The sequence below is a fragment of the Choristoneura fumiferana genome, chromosome Z, assembly GCF_025370935.1.
Source record: "Choristoneura fumiferana chromosome Z, NRCan_CFum_1, whole genome shotgun sequence".
NCBI classification, from domain to species: Eukaryota; Metazoa; Arthropoda; class Insecta; order Lepidoptera; family Tortricidae; genus Choristoneura; species Choristoneura fumiferana.
In genome coordinates this window covers 14,469,999-14,489,190 of record NC_133472.1, presented here as the reverse complement: position 1 = coordinate 14,489,190, position 19,192 = coordinate 14,469,999, and the positions used below count along the sequence as shown (strand labels likewise).

The 19,192-nt window shown below is 39.6% G+C and overlaps 2 protein-coding genes across 3 annotated transcripts in view; one reads left to right on the top strand and one right to left on the bottom strand.

Annotated features, from left to right (window-relative positions):
- The window catches only part of LOC141428611 (probable multidrug resistance-associated protein lethal(2)03659), a 53,632-nt gene extending 39,836 nt beyond the window's left edge, over positions 1 to 13,796 (top strand). For both annotated transcript variants that reach the window (XM_074088617.1, XM_074088624.1), the window contains 18 exons: positions 523 to 665; positions 1,003 to 1,155; positions 1,535 to 1,728; positions 2,470 to 2,661; positions 3,339 to 3,547; positions 3,910 to 4,073; positions 4,908 to 5,070; positions 5,640 to 5,703; positions 6,038 to 6,188; positions 6,799 to 6,925; positions 7,011 to 7,114; positions 7,508 to 7,625; positions 7,743 to 7,982; positions 8,371 to 8,557; positions 9,924 to 10,096; positions 10,798 to 10,897; positions 11,883 to 12,023; positions 12,463 to 13,796. In XM_074088617.1, the coding sequence (XP_073944718.1) occupies positions 523 to 665; positions 1,003 to 1,155; positions 1,535 to 1,728; positions 2,470 to 2,661; positions 3,339 to 3,547; positions 3,910 to 4,073; positions 4,908 to 5,070; positions 5,640 to 5,703; positions 6,038 to 6,188; positions 6,799 to 6,925; positions 7,011 to 7,114; positions 7,508 to 7,625; positions 7,743 to 7,982; positions 8,371 to 8,557; positions 9,924 to 10,096; positions 10,798 to 10,897; positions 11,883 to 12,023; positions 12,463 to 12,510 (2,671 nt within the window). In that variant the 3' untranslated portion in view covers positions 12,511 to 13,796. The remainder of the gene's footprint in view (positions 1 to 522; positions 666 to 1,002; positions 1,156 to 1,534; positions 1,729 to 2,469; positions 2,662 to 3,338; positions 3,548 to 3,909; positions 4,074 to 4,907; positions 5,071 to 5,639; positions 5,704 to 6,037; positions 6,189 to 6,798; positions 6,926 to 7,010; positions 7,115 to 7,507; positions 7,626 to 7,742; positions 7,983 to 8,370; positions 8,558 to 9,923; positions 10,097 to 10,797; positions 10,898 to 11,882; positions 12,024 to 12,462) is intronic.
- Positions 13,797 to 14,213: 417 nt separating this feature from the next.
- LOC141428649 (uncharacterized) overlaps positions 14,214 to 19,192 on the bottom strand; it is a 46,105-nt gene continuing 41,126 nt past the window's right edge. Inside the window, exons 9-11 of the mRNA XM_074088660.1 lie at positions 18,830 to 18,975; positions 17,795 to 17,959; positions 14,214 to 17,548 (exon numbers count right to left, since the gene is read on the bottom strand). Of these exons, the coding sequence (XP_073944761.1) occupies positions 17,477 to 17,548; positions 17,795 to 17,959; positions 18,830 to 18,975 (383 nt within the window). The 3' untranslated portion in view covers positions 14,214 to 17,476. The remainder of the gene's footprint in view (positions 17,549 to 17,794; positions 17,960 to 18,829; positions 18,976 to 19,192) is intronic.

Sequence of the window (19,192 nt, the reverse complement as noted above, 5' to 3'; positions counted from 1 at the left end):
TAGTCTTTTCTTGTGTCTGATATCCTGTCAATCGTTCAAAGGTTGACTGGAAGAGATCCCTTTAAGGGATAAGTTCGCCTTTGTACATCTTATTGTCCTGTGTTCTGTTATTTTCATGTGTTTTTATGTACAATAAAGAGTTTTACAATACAATACAATACTATTTAAACATTATTTATTCATTTATTTTACCATATATAATCTAATAATAAATATAGTTGCCTAACCTAAGGAAAAAATGTGAATATTAGGAATAACGAGTTTGGGAGACTGATTTAGCTGATGTATTTCAGTTCGGCCTTAGATCGTACCGTATATGAGATAGGCCGTGAAGCGTTGAGATGGCCCTGTCTTATGTCACACACGGGATATAGCAGTTGAGACGCATTGCGTCCTTACCCCTGCGGGCATTGGGTCTATTCTTGGGTTGGCACTTGCGCTTCCTACCCTGCTCCCTAGTCAATGCACGCCATAGCGTACGGGTTACAATGGCAGTCGTCGTTTAACAAGATGTTGTTTCAGGTTGATCGCGGTGATCGGGCCGGTGGGCGCAGGCAAGTCGTCGCTGTTGCACGTGTTGCTGCGCGAGCTGCCGCTCGTGGCGGGCTCCGTGCACGTCGGCGGCACCGTCTCCTACGCCAGCCAGGAGCCCTGGCTGTTTGCCGGTATAAAACAAATAAAATAATAATAATAAATATAATATAATGTGACAAGTAAAATAGCACGTTCAGCGATTAAACGCGGACGGTTTTTAGCACCGTCCTTCTTCAGAGTATTGCTTGAGAAAACTACGTGGTGCACTAAAACTGCTCGCGTTTAATCGTAGTGCTAAACCTAAGGGTTTGTTTCACCAATCTATTAAGTTCCCGTTATTTTTACCTTATGCCAAACAGATGTTTGTGTGTTGCGCTGATTGATCAGATCAAACACTGAAAATCGTAGAAACTCGTTTTATTCCGCTACTCCTTGTGTGATAAGTTGATAACTCTAGTTTGTTCACAGGGAGCGTCCGGCAGAATATCTTGTTCGGGCAACCGATGGACCGACCGCGCTACAACACCGTAGTTCGCCGCTGCGCGCTCGACCGCGACTTTTCGCTGCTCCCGCACGGAGACAAGACCGTCGTCGGCGAGCGAGGCGTCAGTCTCAGCGGAGGTTAACTTTTCTTTGTATTTTTTTCTTCAAGTTTACATACTGTTTGTTTGGATAAACAATTGACAGTCTTATTTGTGTGCGTGTTGGTTCGCTTCTGTGCTAGGGTTTTTTATTTTAATTTGTACTCTACTTTTAATTTAAAATAAAACCGGCCAAGAGGGTTTCGGACACGCCCAAGATAGGGTTCCGTTACGAAAAAATCAAGTTTGATTTTTCTAAGGATGTCATATTGCGTACGTTGTTTGTTGCCATGTATTCAGTCGAGGCGACATTGCTTTTGGTATAAACCGCGGCGGGACTTCGGCCATTTCCGTAGTTAAGTCAAAGAGTGTCAGATTATAGCTTTCGCCGGTCGTATTTGTAATAATGAAATGTGCAGGTCAACGCGCGCGCATCTCGCTCGCTCGCGCGGTGTACAAGCGCGCGGACATCTATTTACTGGACGACCCGCTGTCGGCGGTGGACGCCCACGTGGGCCGGCACTTGTTCGAGTCCTGCCTGGTCGGGTACCTTCGCAACGCCACGCGCGTGCTCGTCACGCACCAGCTCACCTTCCTGCGTGACGTCGACCAAGTAAGTGCATGTACAACGTGGCTTAACCTCGTAAGGCCCAACGTCCTCAATTTAGGACATATGTACGTCAAAGCTAATGTCAAACTTCACTAATTGACATTAAGTTTCCAAGTCTAATGATCAAATATTTGGTGTGGGCCTCACGAGGTTAAAAGTAATAACATATTTATGAATGCGAGATGCATGTGCGTGCGTGCGTGCGTGCGTGCGTGTGTGTGTGTGTGAGTTCGCGCGCGTGCATGCGTGCGTGTGTGTGTACATACAAATACAAAGTACATGAAGACCACTAATTTCGCGTAATTTCACTGCCTTATCTAATGCCAGATCCAACGGTTTACGCGAGCCCGAAGAACCCGAAGTTTTTCATCGCGCTTTTGATGCGGCACAGAACTTAATTGATTTGTCTGTGTCTTAAAGAAACATTCTTGACAGAGATTTATCCGGCCGCCACTACTGTTAGCATTTTGTTTCTTGTTTTTTTTTGCCGTGTTGTAAAAATAATTTCTTTATCTGTTTTAATTTAACACCTATGAATATAATGTTACTGGTAGAACAAGTCAGTAATGCAATGCGGGTAATTTTTCATCGGTTTCTGACTGTACCCACCTTAAGAGTACTTATAGTTTATGTATGTAGATAAAGTAATGTATGCAACTGTACATAATTAGGTCTTAAAACCACACTCGTGTTTTAAGGACTCTTATTACGTAACAGTTGCATAAACTACTATTTCTTACCCAGATAATAATCCTGAAGAACGGCACGATAGCAGCTGCCGGAAGTTTCGAGACGCTGAGTGCGTCGGGGCTGGACTTCGCGTCCCTGCTTGCTCGCGGCGAGGAGGAGGAGCGTCCGACCACGGAGCCCGCGGCGGCCGATCTCGAAGAATCGCCCCACGGCAGCTTCCGCATACGACAGATGAGCATACACTCGGTACGTTATCTGAATTAGTAGATAGCTCAAAATCTATAAGGTTTAATTTTAATTGCGACGGTAATCGCTTATTTTTTGCAAAAAACGTAAGGCTATGGTATTTTTTAACTTGATAAGCCAGAGGGCGAGGGTGAGCTTGGTAACCTGAGTATGACTTATGGCTTGTCAAAAAGAGGGTCGTAGGTTCGATCATGGGCCGCAAATCGCAAATTGCATTAATTGTAATTTAACATACTGCTCACACCTGCGAAGAAATTCATTGCTGTTCCCAATCCGCACTGGGCCCGCGTGGGAACTATGGCTCAAGCGCTCTCATTCTGTAAGGAGTGCTGTGCCCTGCAGTGGGATGTATATAGGCCGAAATCGTAGTAGAGGGTAAAAAAGTTGGTACCTATCGTCAGTATTTGGAAATTAATGTTGATCTAACTGTACTTTCTTTACTTATAGGATTTACAATATATAAAATAAATATTTTAAATGAGAACCTCAAATGAGTACAGTGTATCAACAAAAACAAAAACTAGGGTGAACAATAAGCGGTCTTATCGCTTAAAACAATCATTTCCAGACAACCATTTAGATAAAAATATAAGCTTAAGTGAATTGTTGAAATCCATTTTTTTTCTTACGAGCATGTGCAGTTTTATAAGCCATGTGTTTTCTATACTTTACTATAGCTGAGTTCAGTGGACAACTTGACGGCCACGGCGCCTCCGGAAGGAGGTCGGGAAGAGGCTGAGATGAAATCAGCGGGCGCGGTCTCCGCACAAGTGTACGGAGCGTATCTGTCGGCCAGCGGGCATTCGCTCGTGGTCACGCTGATGGTAGCTATAGCGATACTAGCGCAAGTCTTCGGCTCCGGCTCGGACTGGTGGACCAGTTATTGGTAATTATAGTTCTTGATATTCTTTAACTGAAAACGTATGTACGTGGTGTAATACTAGCATGCTAGCATTTTTACCGAATGCCTTGCAGTTGCCGTCTGAATTTGGCATTAAATTTGCTTTTTTGGCATAAGTTTGTCGTTAAAGGTATCACAATACGGATCGACGTGATTTTTGGCATAGAGATAGTTTATGGGCCAGAGAGTGACATAGGCTACTTTTTATCCCGGAAAAATGCACAGTTTCCGAGGAAACAGAGCGCGATAACCGAATTCCACGCGGGCGAAGCCACGGGCAAAAGCTGGTACATAATAATTCAGAATGATTCACAATAGGTTGCTGAACACATGAGTCTTGGTTTCAGGGTAAATTTAGAAGAGAAACAGCCCCAAGAATTGATGAATCGGATTGGTAGCAACCCGCCTGCCACACTCGAAGCGATACAAAACGTCACTCAGTCCATGCTCGATGATGTACATTACGAGAACTCGCTAATCAGTCGATATGAATGCATTTACATCTATACCGGTAAGTAAACGAACTTTAGGAAGCAGACTTTCTCCCTTATAGCGTAAATGTGCACCGGAGTTATATTTATGTGATCAAAGTGACAACTAGAACTGCTTGCAGACTTGCAGACCTCTCCGTTTTGCTACACAGTAGTATTTTAAAGTACAGAGAAACTTTAGAACGCATTCAGGATAATCGTTTAGGGACTATATGCTATGCTATAATAATATATTTTTCACTTCTCATGCTCGTAAAGTTCGTATTTATGCTGGATCTAGGCGACATAAAATGACTTTTTATGCTCTAGTGCATAAAGTAAAATCTTCATCTAAGACCAAGGTAATCAGGTGCAATAGCCACAAACAAAAAAGTTTCTATATATTTTTTGATAATTAAAAAAACAATCAAATCAATCAAAATAAATCAATAAAACTAAAAAAATATAATTATGTAGCAATCTATGAAAAATAAAAGGTACATAGCAAGTGAACAATGGTTTCCACTGTTACTATTTAATTTCCTCTCAATCGAAGTGAAAAGTGGTGTAAAACTCGAGCACCCCTCGACGTGCCTATCCGCTCTCGCCGTACCGGCTATATGAACGCCTCGGGTGAAATGGCTCGTTTTATGCTCTTGTTGTACAACAAACATTGTAAAAGAACAAATACGCAATAAATTATTTGATTAGATTTGATATGTGAAATGGGGCCAATCATAAAATAAGCCATACAAATTATGATGTCTTATATACTCCCTCTCAAATTGTGACGTAATTGGATGGCCTATATCCAGTGGTTTTTTTTTAACAAACGCAGCAACAACTGCCCTGCTAAACGTAGGAATGTATTCCAGGCATGGTGGTGGCGCTCGTGGTGATCTCGCTGCTCCGTTCGTTCATGTTTTTCTCTATGGCCATGCGAGCGTCGACGCGTCTCCACAACAAGATGTTTTCTGCGATAACGCGCGCGCCCATGCGGTTCTTCCACGTCAACCCATCCGGCCGTATTCTCAACAGGTTTGATTAACTTTAGTAGTTCCTGTTCACACGCTATACTTGAAAGGTTTAGGTAATTAACTAAATGTAAACAAAACAACGTCACCTGGTGTCTTAAATAATTAAATTCCCCCATTAAACTATATGTATGTATGGTATGGGTAACTAGATGGCACCATTGACTAGAAGTCCGTTACAGTCTTGCTTGTCCCAAACGTGACAAATGTCAGACGGACCTCATGTCATGATACTAATGCCATCTAGCGGTATTCCACCTGTCAGAAAGTCCCCATTGTCACTCCATGGAGAATCCGTGAAATTTCTTACAAAAGTATCGCTGCTTTCTATGGTTCAGATAGAAATAGAAGTACCTGGGCGACCGAGCTCCGTTCGGGCTAAAACTCGGTACCAAGCGTTTTCCCAGAGATAAAACGAAGCTAGATCGATTTTTCATCCCCGAAAACCCCTACATAGCAAATTTCATCGAAATCGTTGGAGCCGTTTCTGACATTCAGATTATATATATACAAGAATTGCTCGTTTAAAGGTATTAGATATAATCAATGATATATTTGATTGTTTTCTTCCAGGTTTTCTAAGGATATGGGCGCTGTGGACGAGGTGTTGCCCGCAGCTCTGCTCGACGTATTACAGGTACGTGTTGTTTATGAAAATTTACTCCTAGTTTACTACTATACTTTGAACCTTGAACTTCTAATGTAAATGTAAAAAAATGGAATTCATTCATTCATTCATCCCAGCCTATATACGTCCCACTGCTGGGCACAGGCCTCCTTTCAGAACAAGAGGGCTTGGGCCATAGTTCCAAAAAAATGGAATTATATCACAATAATGTTTCCACATACGATGTATCGTCTGTAATAGCGAGGTCCGTCCGTATCTTGAAAGAAACCCTTTTAGAAATATGTCGTAGTCAAATGTGTGACAGTTTGAACAAAGCTTTAACGTGAACGTTGTTTTGTTTCAGATCGGCCTCTCGCTGACCGGTATAGTTGTCGTCGTGGCCGTGGTAAACTACTGGCTGCTGTTGCCGACGCTGCTGATCGGTCTCGTGTTCTACGGCCTGCGTATCTTCTATCTCGCCTCCTCGCGCAGCATAAAGCGCCTCGAGGGTGTGAGTGAGTCATCTCTCGCAGCCCCCCCGCTATACACTCGTGATATCTGAAAACATTAGGGATTTATATTTACGCTTTGGTTTTATGAATTAGAATTCAGTTCACATAAAATAAGACTTGTATTTTCAAGTCTTGTTATGAAAGCGAAGTCCATATTCATGCGGCTACTTCAGAAAGTGATATTGTTATATAACGGACGTACGGATAGTGAGTGCCATAATGGCATGACAATTTTGATGTACCTGACTCCGGCTCTCATGTAAAATCAGAAACCCGAAAATTGTTTTAGGATCTGATGAATTGTATAGGGGACTAAATAATTCTCAATCTAAATTCCTATGTAGGTACCTACTCGTAGTACGCGAAAGCAGCCTCTTGTACTTTGTTGTACCTTCCATACTATTAGGGCCAGTACTCAAAACCACGATTTAGGCTCTTTACAAATTGTGCATAAATCTTCGCAGATACATTTTTCCAATTTGAGGTGTATGCCAGTGTGAATGTCAGTAATGTTTGTGACTTTTGAGATGTATCATCGATACCGCAAAACAACGAGGAATAGCTCATTAGTGAGTGAGTCGAGAACAATCTACAGTGGATGTGTTTTCCACAGCTCGCAGCCCGGTTTTCTCTCATCTGAACGCGTCGCTTCAAGGCATTACGACAATCCGTGCATTCGGCGCGCAGGAAGCGCTGGTTCGTGAATTCGACAACCACCAGGACTTGCACAGTTCGGCTTGGTAATTTTATTTTTAAATTGCACGTGACTAACAATATGTTTACATAAATATAACAAATTTTACTGTCTTTCATTGCATTTCCCAGGTACTTGTTCATCGCAACATCGCGTGCGTTCGGCTTTTGGTTGGACCTCGTATGTGTGGTCTATATTGCCATCGTCACGCTCAGCTTCCTCGTGCTTGGACAAGGTATAGTGGTCATTTTATTGATAACTATTTCACAAACAATTGGTTCCCAGCTCGATATTTTACGTTCAAGAAAGGAATAATTCTCATAAATCTTACGTCAAAGTTGTAGTGACGTTGATAAGTACTATTTCATGTTAAATTGACGCAAGTAAATACAACCTACCTATATACGACCCACTTACATTATACGATCTCCCGCAGTTATTACTGATTGACTGATTATTCATAGACATACCTTTTAGGAAGGATCTTTGTGGAGCTTCTTTCTACTCTTTCTGCAGTTTGGTTTTAGTTTGATTCTGTATTAAAATAGCCTTGGTCAGGTGAAAATGTGGCAAGTCAACTAATTTGATAAAATGTCCGTTTTGTAATTATTTTTTATTTTTTCTATAGAGGTTAGTGGCGGCAACGTAGGTCTCGCTATAACTCAGGCCATTAGCTTGACTGGTATGTTCCAGTGGGGCATGAGGCAGTCTACTGAGCTCGAGAACCAAATGACGAGCGTCGAAAGGTAAAATAATCCAAAACTAGTTATTTAAATAAACTAGTAACAAGTTTTCCTGTTAGCATTTTGCAGTATATCTGTGTGTATCTGCATTTGATCTATTTCTTGTTTTTGTGTGTCCAGGATAGACGAATACTCTAAGATCGAGTCGGAGCCTCCACTACAGTCGCCGGAGGGCAAGCGGCCGCCCCCGTCTTGGCCGGCGGAGGGTCGCGTAGAGTTTAGGCACATGTCTTTGTACTATGCACCTGGCGAGCCACCCGTGCTGCGTGATCTATCGCTTATAATTCTGCCGCGAGAGAAGGTCGGCATAGTCGGCAGGACCGGCGCTGGCAAGTCCTCGCTCATCAATGCTCTGTTCAGGTAAGCTTAACAGTAGCCGCCTTTCGATTTAAAACCTTTTGATACTGGTATTCTAGGTCAAATATACCTTATCGATGAACGTAAACAGAAGTTTGCTTTCAGTCATAATATTGCAAGATCGTTTTATACTATTAATTTTAATTCAATGAAGGACTTGAAGGCAGTCGATTATCGGTATAAAAATCAGTCTGATTAGTGATAATATAACTACTAAATGTTCACATGGAAAAATAAATAAAAATACCCTTTTAAAATCTTGTGCTCATGAACGAGGAACTCTTCTCGGGTAAAATGGCACGTTTTGTGCATTTGTCCCGTGATCAAATATTACGATTACGTACAAAACATATGGTAGAATTACCTAGTTCACGTAGCAATTTGGTTGTAGGCTGGCAAAGGTGGAAGGCGAGATCATAATCGACGGGCGTGAGACGTCTGCGCTGGGGCTCCACGAGCTGCGGAGCCAGATCTCGATTATTCCGCAAGAGCCGGTGCTGTTCTCCGGCACTATGCGCCACAATCTCGATCCCTTCGACGAGTACCCAGACCACGTGCTGTGGAGAGCGCTCGAAGAGGTAACTGGTTTTTTGATGTTATTTAACCTGCAACGATCGCACGTTTGTTACCCAAACGGGTTGAAATTTGTTAGTCTAATCCATTGGATCCGAACCTGTGCGGAAATTACCTCCAAAAGGGTAAATAGTCTTTCGTGAGGGGTAACTAATAAGATGCCATCGGACATCGTGGGTACAAAGGCGGCGAAAGAATCACACTGTACAGTCAAGTGCAAAGATATCGACACGGCCAAAGTTACAAAAATATGTGTACACGACTACATATATACTTAACCTTAAGGTCGTGTATACAATACATATTTTTGTAACTTTGGCCGTTTCGATATCTTTGCACTTGACTGTACATATTATAAGGGGTAAATGTAACTACAATCAGTAAGTGTCGTAATTTTTTTTAATTAGAGTTCGAGAGTGGCGGCACGTGACGTCACGCGGCACTTTAACGGGCTATAGCTTCATATTTTTTGTGGCTGATTAATCCGTCAGTTAGATTAGGTATCAGAAAATATTGGACAAAAAATTATGAAGATATAGCCAGTTAAAGTTCCACGTGACGTCACGGGCCACCACTCGAATTTTGACGCGCTTCATGTTTATAATTTTTTGTTTGATTGACAAATGAAAAAAAAAGTGACCAAGTGTTTCTGATAATCTAACGGACGGACTAAATAGTTTTTCACATCTCATGCTCGTAAAGTTGGCGTTTACGAGTATGCTGGATCTAGGCGACATAAAATTACTTTTTATGCTCTAGACTAGAGTGCATAAAGTAAAATCTTCGTCTAAGACCAAGGTGATCAGGTGTCAACAGCCACAAACAAAAAAGTTTCTATATAATTTTTATTTTACGTAAAACTAAAAATCAATCAAATAAATCAATAAAAACTAAAAAAAAAAAAATTATGTAGCAATGCATGAAAAATAAAAGGTACCCAGTAAGTGAACAATTCTTTTCACTATTGCTATTCCATTTCCTCGCCATCGAAATGAAAAGCAGTGTAAAACTCGAGCATTAAACCCATTTTCACCTCGACGTGTCTATTTGAAAATCTTAGGTGAAATGGCTCGTTTTATGCTCTTGTTGTACAATCTACTATTTTTTATCCAGTAAACTACCCAATCAGGGATAAATTCCAAAAAAAAGGTTGAAATCACTGGTCTCATCTAAACAGTATCTAGGTAGTCTGTTATAGGGTTTACGCATTCATTCTGCCCTAACCCTATACAACGAAGTGCAAAATTCGAAGTTTGTATCTTGCCGTCCCGCTGACGCTAATATAAGAGAGTGAGAGGGACGGTACGACACGAACTTCGATTTTCGAATTTCGTAGTAGCCCCCTGGATATAATCTGGTGGTCTTGTGCAGGTGGAGCTGAAAGAGGCGGTGATGGAGCTGGCGGCGGGTCTGAGCTCGCACATGTCTGAAGGCGGCGGCAACTTCTCCGTGGGGCAGCGGCAGCTCGTGTGCCTCGCGCGCGCCGTCGTGCGCCGCAACCGGCTGCTCGTGCTCGACGAGGCCACTGCCAACGTCGACCCCCAGTGAGTCTAAAGACCTCATAACGTATTGTCTAACGCGCTGACTGCATGCCCTCTTTCTACCCTCGTCTTATACCGCTTGATAGAAAGAAGTGGTGAAAACGATAGTGATTCAAAGTGTGTTAAATAAGGCTCAATTCGCACGAGTGTAAAGCGTCGCGTTACAAAACCGACTTATCGCCCACCGCTCAACGTGAAAAATTCAACATTGTTCGACAAAAAGCGCCGCGTTTTAAAAGCGCTGACGAGTGAACATAATATACTTGGGAATGCATTTGTTCTATTTAAAAGAAATGAGGCCTAAGGTGTTTGTTCACCCAGCCAGTCCCGAATGAGAGTTTCTTGAAATACTGTCCTGCACGATACTGCCGCCAACAAGCCTGTCACAGAAACCCTTCTATTTCTTAATAGCGTCTTGGAGTTATTTTTTTTTTGCTGTCAACTATCATATTATCGATGTGAAGTACGAGAAAAGATGTATTTAAGCTTATGAGTTATTTTGATCCGTCGGCTAGTTTGTCGTTTTATCATATTGTTAGTTCCACCCACACTTGACTTGACATGCCTAATATGAAAGAAAAAAAGAAAGACAATAATTTATTTATAACACCAGTGACACATTACACATGTGCAATTTCCTATGAACTGACATCACAACTTCATAATTGTTTTTCACCAAATAATAAAAATAATTCCTTTTTCAGGACTGATGCGCTGATACAAACGACAATAAGAAATAAATTTGCGGACTGCACAGTACTTACTATTGCTCACCGCTTACATACTGTCATGGACTCAGATAAGGTAAATTAGCTGGAAATTAATAGACAAAGCTTTGGTTTCCGAGGTGCCGCCATGTAGGGGCCGTGATGGGGCGGTAAAAGACGTCACTAGAACGTTGTCTATGTGGGCGGAATGGCGCGGTTTCCTAGAGAGCGGTGCCAATTATCGCTCTCTAGGAAACCACGCAATTTTGTTTACATGAACAACGTTCTGGTGACTTCATTCACCGCTTTGTTGCGGCCTCTGTGTGACGGCACCGCTAATCCTGGGAAACCCGGCCTTAACTCATAAGTGTAACAAAATGTTCATTTTAGAGAATAAATTACATTCATCTGATTTTATTTGGTTCTGATGCCGGTGTCCAATAGTTTGGGGAATTTTAGGTAATAATAATAATAATAATACATGTGTTTGTGCGCTTGTAATTATACATGTTTAATTTGAGTGGCAGTGACGCGAGCGAATGGCCGCATCACTGCCACACAAATTAAAGATGTATAATTACAAGCATACTTGATGTAAATACCGAATACCTACTGCCTTTTCGCAACGTAACGTTTGGCAACCTGTTTCATTTCGCAACTTTTCACTACGCAAACTCTAAAACTGTATATATTTCAGGATTTATTTCAGAGCCATCGTGTAGAACCCTTTAGGATAGGTTAGTTTATTAAAAAATCTAAAATATTGACTGTTTCAGAAATATTAAACAGTTGTGAAATTAATAGTTGCGAAATGAAATAGGTTGCCAAACGTTATTCGCCGAAACATGAGTAAACCTGTAAATACACATAGCGCCGCGCGCACAGATGAGTTGAACTATCTGTACAACTTGTAATTTCACGGCCCGCTTTCCACTATGACGACACACTGCGGTCGCCGCTGCTTCCTGGCGCCGTTCGTCCAAACCGCACTGTTCCTGCCCATCGCCAGCGTTGTCGTGGCCGGAGTCAAATAGGAGAGAAGAAAAAAAAATGGCGGTTGTCTACACTGATGTCTCTTGCAGGTGTTGGTAATGGACGCGGGGCAGATGGTGGAGTTCGACCACCCGCACATATTGCTGAGCCGGCCGGGCGGCGTGCTGCGCGGCATGGTCGACCAGACCGGCCGTGCAATGGCCGACATGCTCGCGAGAATCGCGTTACAGGTTCGCATCCATCTTATCTTCTACTAGCCTTTAGGATCAATTCACACCGAGACAGCACGCTGGATGTGTCATTGAGAGAATACGCTTCCGATACTAACATGTAGCGTTGCGTCGTGTCGTGCTTTGTTACTCGTCAATAATATAGCAGCAATACTAATAATATTAAATTCTTTCGAAATATTACAAACAATCAGTTTAGACTAGCTTCTACCCGCAGCTGCTTAATTTTCATATAATTCCCATGAGCGTTTACAAAAATTACATCATGGTCTTAATTTAGTTTGGATGAAGACACTAAAGTTCATGTTATAGATTTAGCGATTGAATTTTTGGGATTCTACATGCTCATAAATTACATGAAAATTTAGGCATGCATTTCGTTATGGGTTAACAGAAAATGTAAAATATGTTAACTAAATGTTATTTTGTTTTGTTCCAGTCTTATAGTAAAAAGCAGCTTTCAGCTACAGCGAGCGTCACCGAATGATCTAGAGAAATTATTATTTATTTTAGGATATTGAAATTGAAATTCACATAACGTTCCTATAATAACTGCGGTAATTAGCCATCAAACAAATAAGAATTTGATATGTTACGTGATTAAAACGGATAGTGCTCTAGGACGTTATGCATGTCCATGTCGTGGTGATAAAGGCACTGATACTTTAAACAAAATCGAATACTTACTAATCCTTCCGACCGTGTCAATATTATAATATCCGTTAGTTTCAATGTAAAAGTATATTTTATAAGAATAGTTTTTATGGCTTAATTTGTAATTTTAGAATGAATTTTATAATCGACGTGATTTTTCCTAACTTTAGACCAAATTAATTTGTAGGCCTCGTTACTTATGTTATGTTATATTATGCTACAATCGTTTTTTCCATGATTACAAGTAATAGACATACTAGTCCTGTATATCATTCATTTACTTTTTAGCTTTAAACTCTTGAAAATACTTCTGGGCATAGTTCCTTGCATAAAAGTAAATAGTATTAGTGATTTTGTTTTTAATGTCACTAAAACGGTTTGCTTGTAGGTACTGTATTATGCAACTAGGCCCTGTTTGATCAGACGTAAACATTTTGAATTCTGAGTACCTACGATACTATTAATTCTGAATTATAATTTCAATTCTCAGACGTAATTTGATACATATAACTTCTATTCACGGCAACTACACAAATGATTTTAGTTTCTCAATTTATAAACGATATCGAATAATGAAAGATCTTTAGAATGGGAGAGATCTTTTGTAAGGCGTGTGGCGTTTACTTTAAATCTATTGGAGCTTATACACTAGTAGTGTAAATAGTTGAGGTGCTAAAAAGTACTTTCATTGTACTTAATTTTTAAGTAAATTGTACGATGATGGCATCATAGATGGCTGTCAAGTTTTTACGTTACCGATTTTTCCTCTGGTTGCTCACAAGTGTACTTAAAATGTATTGCCAAGTATAAAAGTTGCATTGATATGCTCCTAAGGTGCCGTTAACAAACAAAAATATTTACAAATCGATATTTGAATCGCAAATACTGGTCTCTTTTAAAGTACCATACAATATTTGTGCTTTGAACTAACTAAATATAAAGCAAGAAGTAGTGGAATAAAAATTCAGTGATAATTTTATATTGGAAAATTATTGTTTCCAGGCGTCATATGTGATTGTAAAGATAATGTAAAATGCTGTGCCTGTTATTTTATATTATTGTATATTGGATAGTAATACCTAATGAATAAATGAAATACAATTCTTATGGATAAGATTATTTATTTGTTTTATAATGCAGCTGCGCTGTAATTGTTATATACCCTACTTGACCAACAGAACATTGAGTGAATTTATTTTAGACTCCTGACTTTGGCTGAACAAAAAACCCACACAGTCCGAGTTATACTTAGACCGTTAAACGCTAGGCGGAGAGAAACTGACCGTTCTGATTAGGGATGGATATTAAAAAAAAAATCAAAATTAGGTAATTCAATAAAAAAATGCTACCGCCCAAAGACAAATCCTCGGTTCTGTTTTTAATGATCATGGTATGTCTTCGATTGCACGGTCGAGGCTTATACTATTATAACTTAGGTACAGTTGACTTCAAAATCAATATGTAATCTTATTGCGTTCTAATAAGATAAAAACATCACACTTTTGTAGTCGATCGTACTTGAAATAAAACTCCAGCAATGGTCACAACTTTTATTGTAACTATAACCATCGATTACTAATCTACTACACTGGGCTAGCAGCGTACTAACGGAATGTTCCAAATATAAATCAATACACAAAGACAATCCAACAACTCCTTAACCGCACACCGTTAACGTAAGAACCAATCGCAATCTGTTTCAGTACAATTAACGATAATCGCCTGCCGATAATAACCGCGTGCAACATTCATAATTTATACATTGCTAAGTTTAATTTTAGTCTAGTGTCATTATTGCTACCTACTACTTACAACATGAGAAACTGACCACAACGACAATAATACTTTCGTTTAAATATAACCATAGAAACTATATTTACATAAAAAATGAACGAACTAATAAATAATGTACAAAAGGAAATTAAAAAAAAAAACACCGTAGCTCGCACTTTGATTTATCACAGAGCCCATAAACCATTTCATTTATTCGCCCTTTCACCTTTGCTTAATCGTGGATACATATGAAGCATCAACGAATCTTGACTCACCACGAGATGCAGCAAAATCCCAATGACGGCTATCGTTTTTTGTCTCACTAGATGGCGCACTGTTGCGTGAGGTTTTTAAGTATGGTTTTGAAAGTCTGTTATTACGGGCGTGAAAACAAAGTTTAGATTAAAATCATATTTAATACACCTTAAAACCGTACCATATAAATATCGAGCATGCCACGATGTTGCATAGTCCCTGTTTTGTTCGGAAAAAAGGGAGGACAAAGGTTTCCGAAAGACAAAACTGTCTCAAAACACAGACATTCATTGCCCCAGAACGCATATTTGCCATAATTAATTTCAGATATTGCAAAATATTCACAAAATTACTCTAATTATAAATAAACCCGCGTAGCTCACCCAAAAACTATGAGATTTGACATTTCGGAGACCTCACGCTACACTAGCGCCTCTAGCGGCGAATTCATTCGCGATAGCCCTCATTATGACGTAAGAAATAATTTAACCTTCATACTTTAACCCTTTACCAGGCCCCTCAGAACTAGCGTGTCTTCATACGTACTTTATATACTGTTACAACCGTATTTAACGCCTTGTAAAAAATGTATTTACGAAAGTCGGAGATGTCCTTTTAAACCAGAAATAAAAATGTGGGTTACGGTTATCCCATCGCCTGTCTAAGTAATTAACTGTCATACTCGATTTTGTCTTATTATATTCTTGATCAGGCGAAGGGATATATTCCTCCCACATCTTATTCTCCAGGGAAAGTCTTTAAAAGGAGATTTTACAGCTAGGTACATGAATTCGCTCCAGGTTGAACACAAAAACAGTTTTATTACTTACGCGAGTTTTTATGACACGACAAGACAATTTACCGGGCAATAGATCCCGCACAGTTAAACTCTAATAAGGCCATGGGATAATGTCAACCCACATCCTAATTTTGGTCATACACAAAAATGCATGAATATTTAGCAATGTTTAAGATTACATTACCTTTCAACACTCAAAATTTATAAAATATCAAAAAATTGTTCGATCTATGTACTTCTGTTTCATAGAAATTAAGGAAAGTGTTCCAATTTCTCCGTAGTTTACTGAAATTAGAGTTCAAGTGAATCTAAACGGCTGCCAAAGATATATTACGCGATTTAGAAGCGTGTTGTGAATGAAGATAATAAAATACTATTTTCAGGGATCGAGAAAATATTTTGTACGAGGTTTGGAGTTAAAACCTGACTACGGTAACCGATATAAGATGTGGGAGGAATATATCCCTTCGCCTGGTAAAGGGTTAAAAAGCTACCTCGATGACAATGGTCACCACTAACAGATGCCAGTAGTCTTAATTTTATTACCCTGTAGACTGTAGAGTAAAGGGTCAAGGTGTGCATTTGTAATTGTGCCCTTGCACTTGGCTCTTGTAATGTTATTTTTATATTACAACAACACTAAATAGTATCAATATGTTAGTTACAAAAACGGGATTAACCGCGAGGTGTCAAAATTAGTTTCATTTTGGCACTTAAACCTAACAAACTACTAGAGAAGTACATAGTTACAATTAGTACATCGATATACCTGTGTTTTAAACATGAATGTGAACTAAATTATATGATATGAGTAATGATTTCGTAATTAAATTATGAAACACTTCATTCATAGACACTGAGATCTCAGGAAACCGTACACATATTTCGAAATGACCTGAAACTTGTCTACTTTATACTATAATACTTAACTAGCACAATACGAACAATCGCAAAATTTTTGTTACTCACTTCTTTGATACCTAAAAGACAGTCATAAAATTTGGCATAATACTTATTTAAAAACTTTAATAGTACTTCTATATATTTAATTATTAAACAGACAGGATATTACTTCGTAGCACGTGAAAATAATAATTAAATAGCTTATTTTTTTTATGTGATCAAAGAAAACTCATCCAAGTGGCGCTTGCGGCGGCACATAACATTGCAATGACAGAAGAAAATTAAAATCAAAAAGAAAATTCAAAAGCACTAGCCTCATGGAATAAGTGCTAAGTTTACTGCCGAGAGGCAAAAGCATTCTTGTGTTTTTGCAAAGTACAAAAAGCGGAATCTTTAATTTACTAAACAGCTGTCGAGCTGCTAGAATTAGAAAATAAGCCGGTAATTTGACAAAATTTAGGTTATTATACAGCTCTTGTAGGGAAAAATTATTTAGAGAAGTTGGTGGGAAGTAAATATTGAAGAAAAATGCGGTTTATATGTATTTATAACAAAAGATACCACAAAGATGTAGTAGAGTTAAGTGTTGTACAGATAGGGAATAGTGAAACAGGCAAATTCAATTAGATATTATGTCAGAAGACGACCAACCAGTACATACATATACTTGGTTTGGATAGATATTTAACTAAATGTAAACAAAACAACGTCAATTGGTATCTTCAACATGAAAATGCCCAACTATCTAAACATTTATTTGTGTATTGAATAGTCTAGTTTGTATTACAATGATAGAAAAGTAAAATGTTTAAAATCCTTGAATGTACCAAATCTGGCGCTGAAGTTTGTTTACATTTAGTTAAATACCTATGAAAACCAAGTATAAATATAGTAAATAACTGTCTGTCCTATTTGTCACATATTAAATATAGCGTAAAATAGCGTTGCTGTAGAAAAAAATCGGTCGATAAAGGTGCTGCCTTAATTGTAAATCATGCAGCATTTCTTTAATACTGAGCAGTGTGCCCTCCGATTTGTTTTTTAAAGATAAGCGCTGGCGTTCTGAAAGTTAAACGAGAGCTGTCAGACTTCCCGAGCGAGAATTCTTGTCGTCTGAGTCCGCTAAGGTCGATGGTGGCTCCTGTAAGAAATCAAAGTTGTAAATTTGAAAATGAAATGTAAGTGGGTGGAATGAAAAAAAAAAAGCACCGGTACTACCGCCTCAAATGTTTAGCAATATCCTCAGGATTTGCTCAAAAATATGTCTCTAAAAAAAAGCCAGAACTTACAAATCTTAAGTTGAAGGTTTTCGTTGTTAGGTTTTTTTTGTTTAGATTTAAGTTGTTATATTTGCCGAATTGTCTTTCATTGGGTGTATTGTGTTAACCTTTGGGGAGACGGGCTGGGGCGGCGGCAGCGGCAACGCGAGTCGCAGCTGCGTCCAAAACTCGCGGTCTTGCACGTGCCGCCAAGGTACAAGTCGCGTGCGCCGAAGCACGCTCACCAGAGTTTCGCCAGAGTCTTTAGCTTCACGTTTCAGATTGGGCAGATCCTGCAAACAGCATGCCATTCAAATTATAATAATGGCGAAGCAGAAAATCAATATAAAACTGTGTACATACGTGCTGATAAGATTTGCTAATCGAGAGTTCATAAAACGAAGTCTTTCTACAAAGAAGGTTTTGTAATGCGAAGCTAAGCTAATTGTATAATATACCTCCAACTTACAATCAAATAATTAGGGCAAAGATATAAGAACATTTACTTTTACACCTTAAGAAGTAATATAGAGTCAAACTAAAACAGTGTAATACTGGTTACATCGGTGCCCTTGACCTTTGCGTATTTAGAATCATACTAAGCATTAAGTTGAAGCAAATGCGTCAGAGTACCGCCGATGTGGCGCTTAAACAAGTTTTACAATGAACAATGCTGTCATAACAGTTCCCATGAAAAACAGTAACGCAGGTGATCTGAGGACTTTTTTGTCGTCGATGTGATGACCGACGTAGGTACACCAATGCTCAAATCGCAACGAGTTTTTATAAGATTTAACCTCGCAAAATGATCTGCTATGTTGTAAGTAACCAATGTTTTCCTTTTTAGGGTTCCTTTTGTTCAAATTTTTGCTCACAAGTTTATGAACTCTACTGTACCCTCAAATTGTAGCTTAAGTTGTAAGGGTATCCGTTCATTTCGCAACTAACGTTTGGTAACCTGATTCATTTTGCAAACTCTGAAACTGTAAATATTTCAGGATTTATTTCAGGGCCATCGTGTGGAACCCTTTAGGTTAGGTTAGGTTAGTTTTATAAAAAACCTGAAATATTTACAGTTTCAGAAATTTTAAACAGTTGCGAAATGAATCAGGTTACCAAAAGAAAGTTGCGGAACATTAGTGAAACGGTTGTAAGAGTCATACCTGGAGCAATACGACGACGGGCGGTAGCGGCAGCGCGCGCAGCTGTCGCAGAGCCGCGAGGAGCTGCGCCGGCGAGTGCTGCGCCGGCGACACCACCGCCACCAGCGAGCGGCTGCGCGTGCACTCGCTCAGCAGCTCAGCGTACCCTGCGACACAACGCCTTATTGTAGGTACGCTCTGCTCACTCAAGAAAGCGCGCCTTTCCAATCGAAAAATCGAAGTTCGTGTCGTTCCGTCCCTCTCACTCTCGTATTAATTAATAATAAGCGTCAGCGGGATGGCAAGATACGAAGTTCGATTATTGCTCTTCGTAGTACAGAGCCAGTACTTTATGGATCTTAGTTGTAAGCACCTGTATCACGT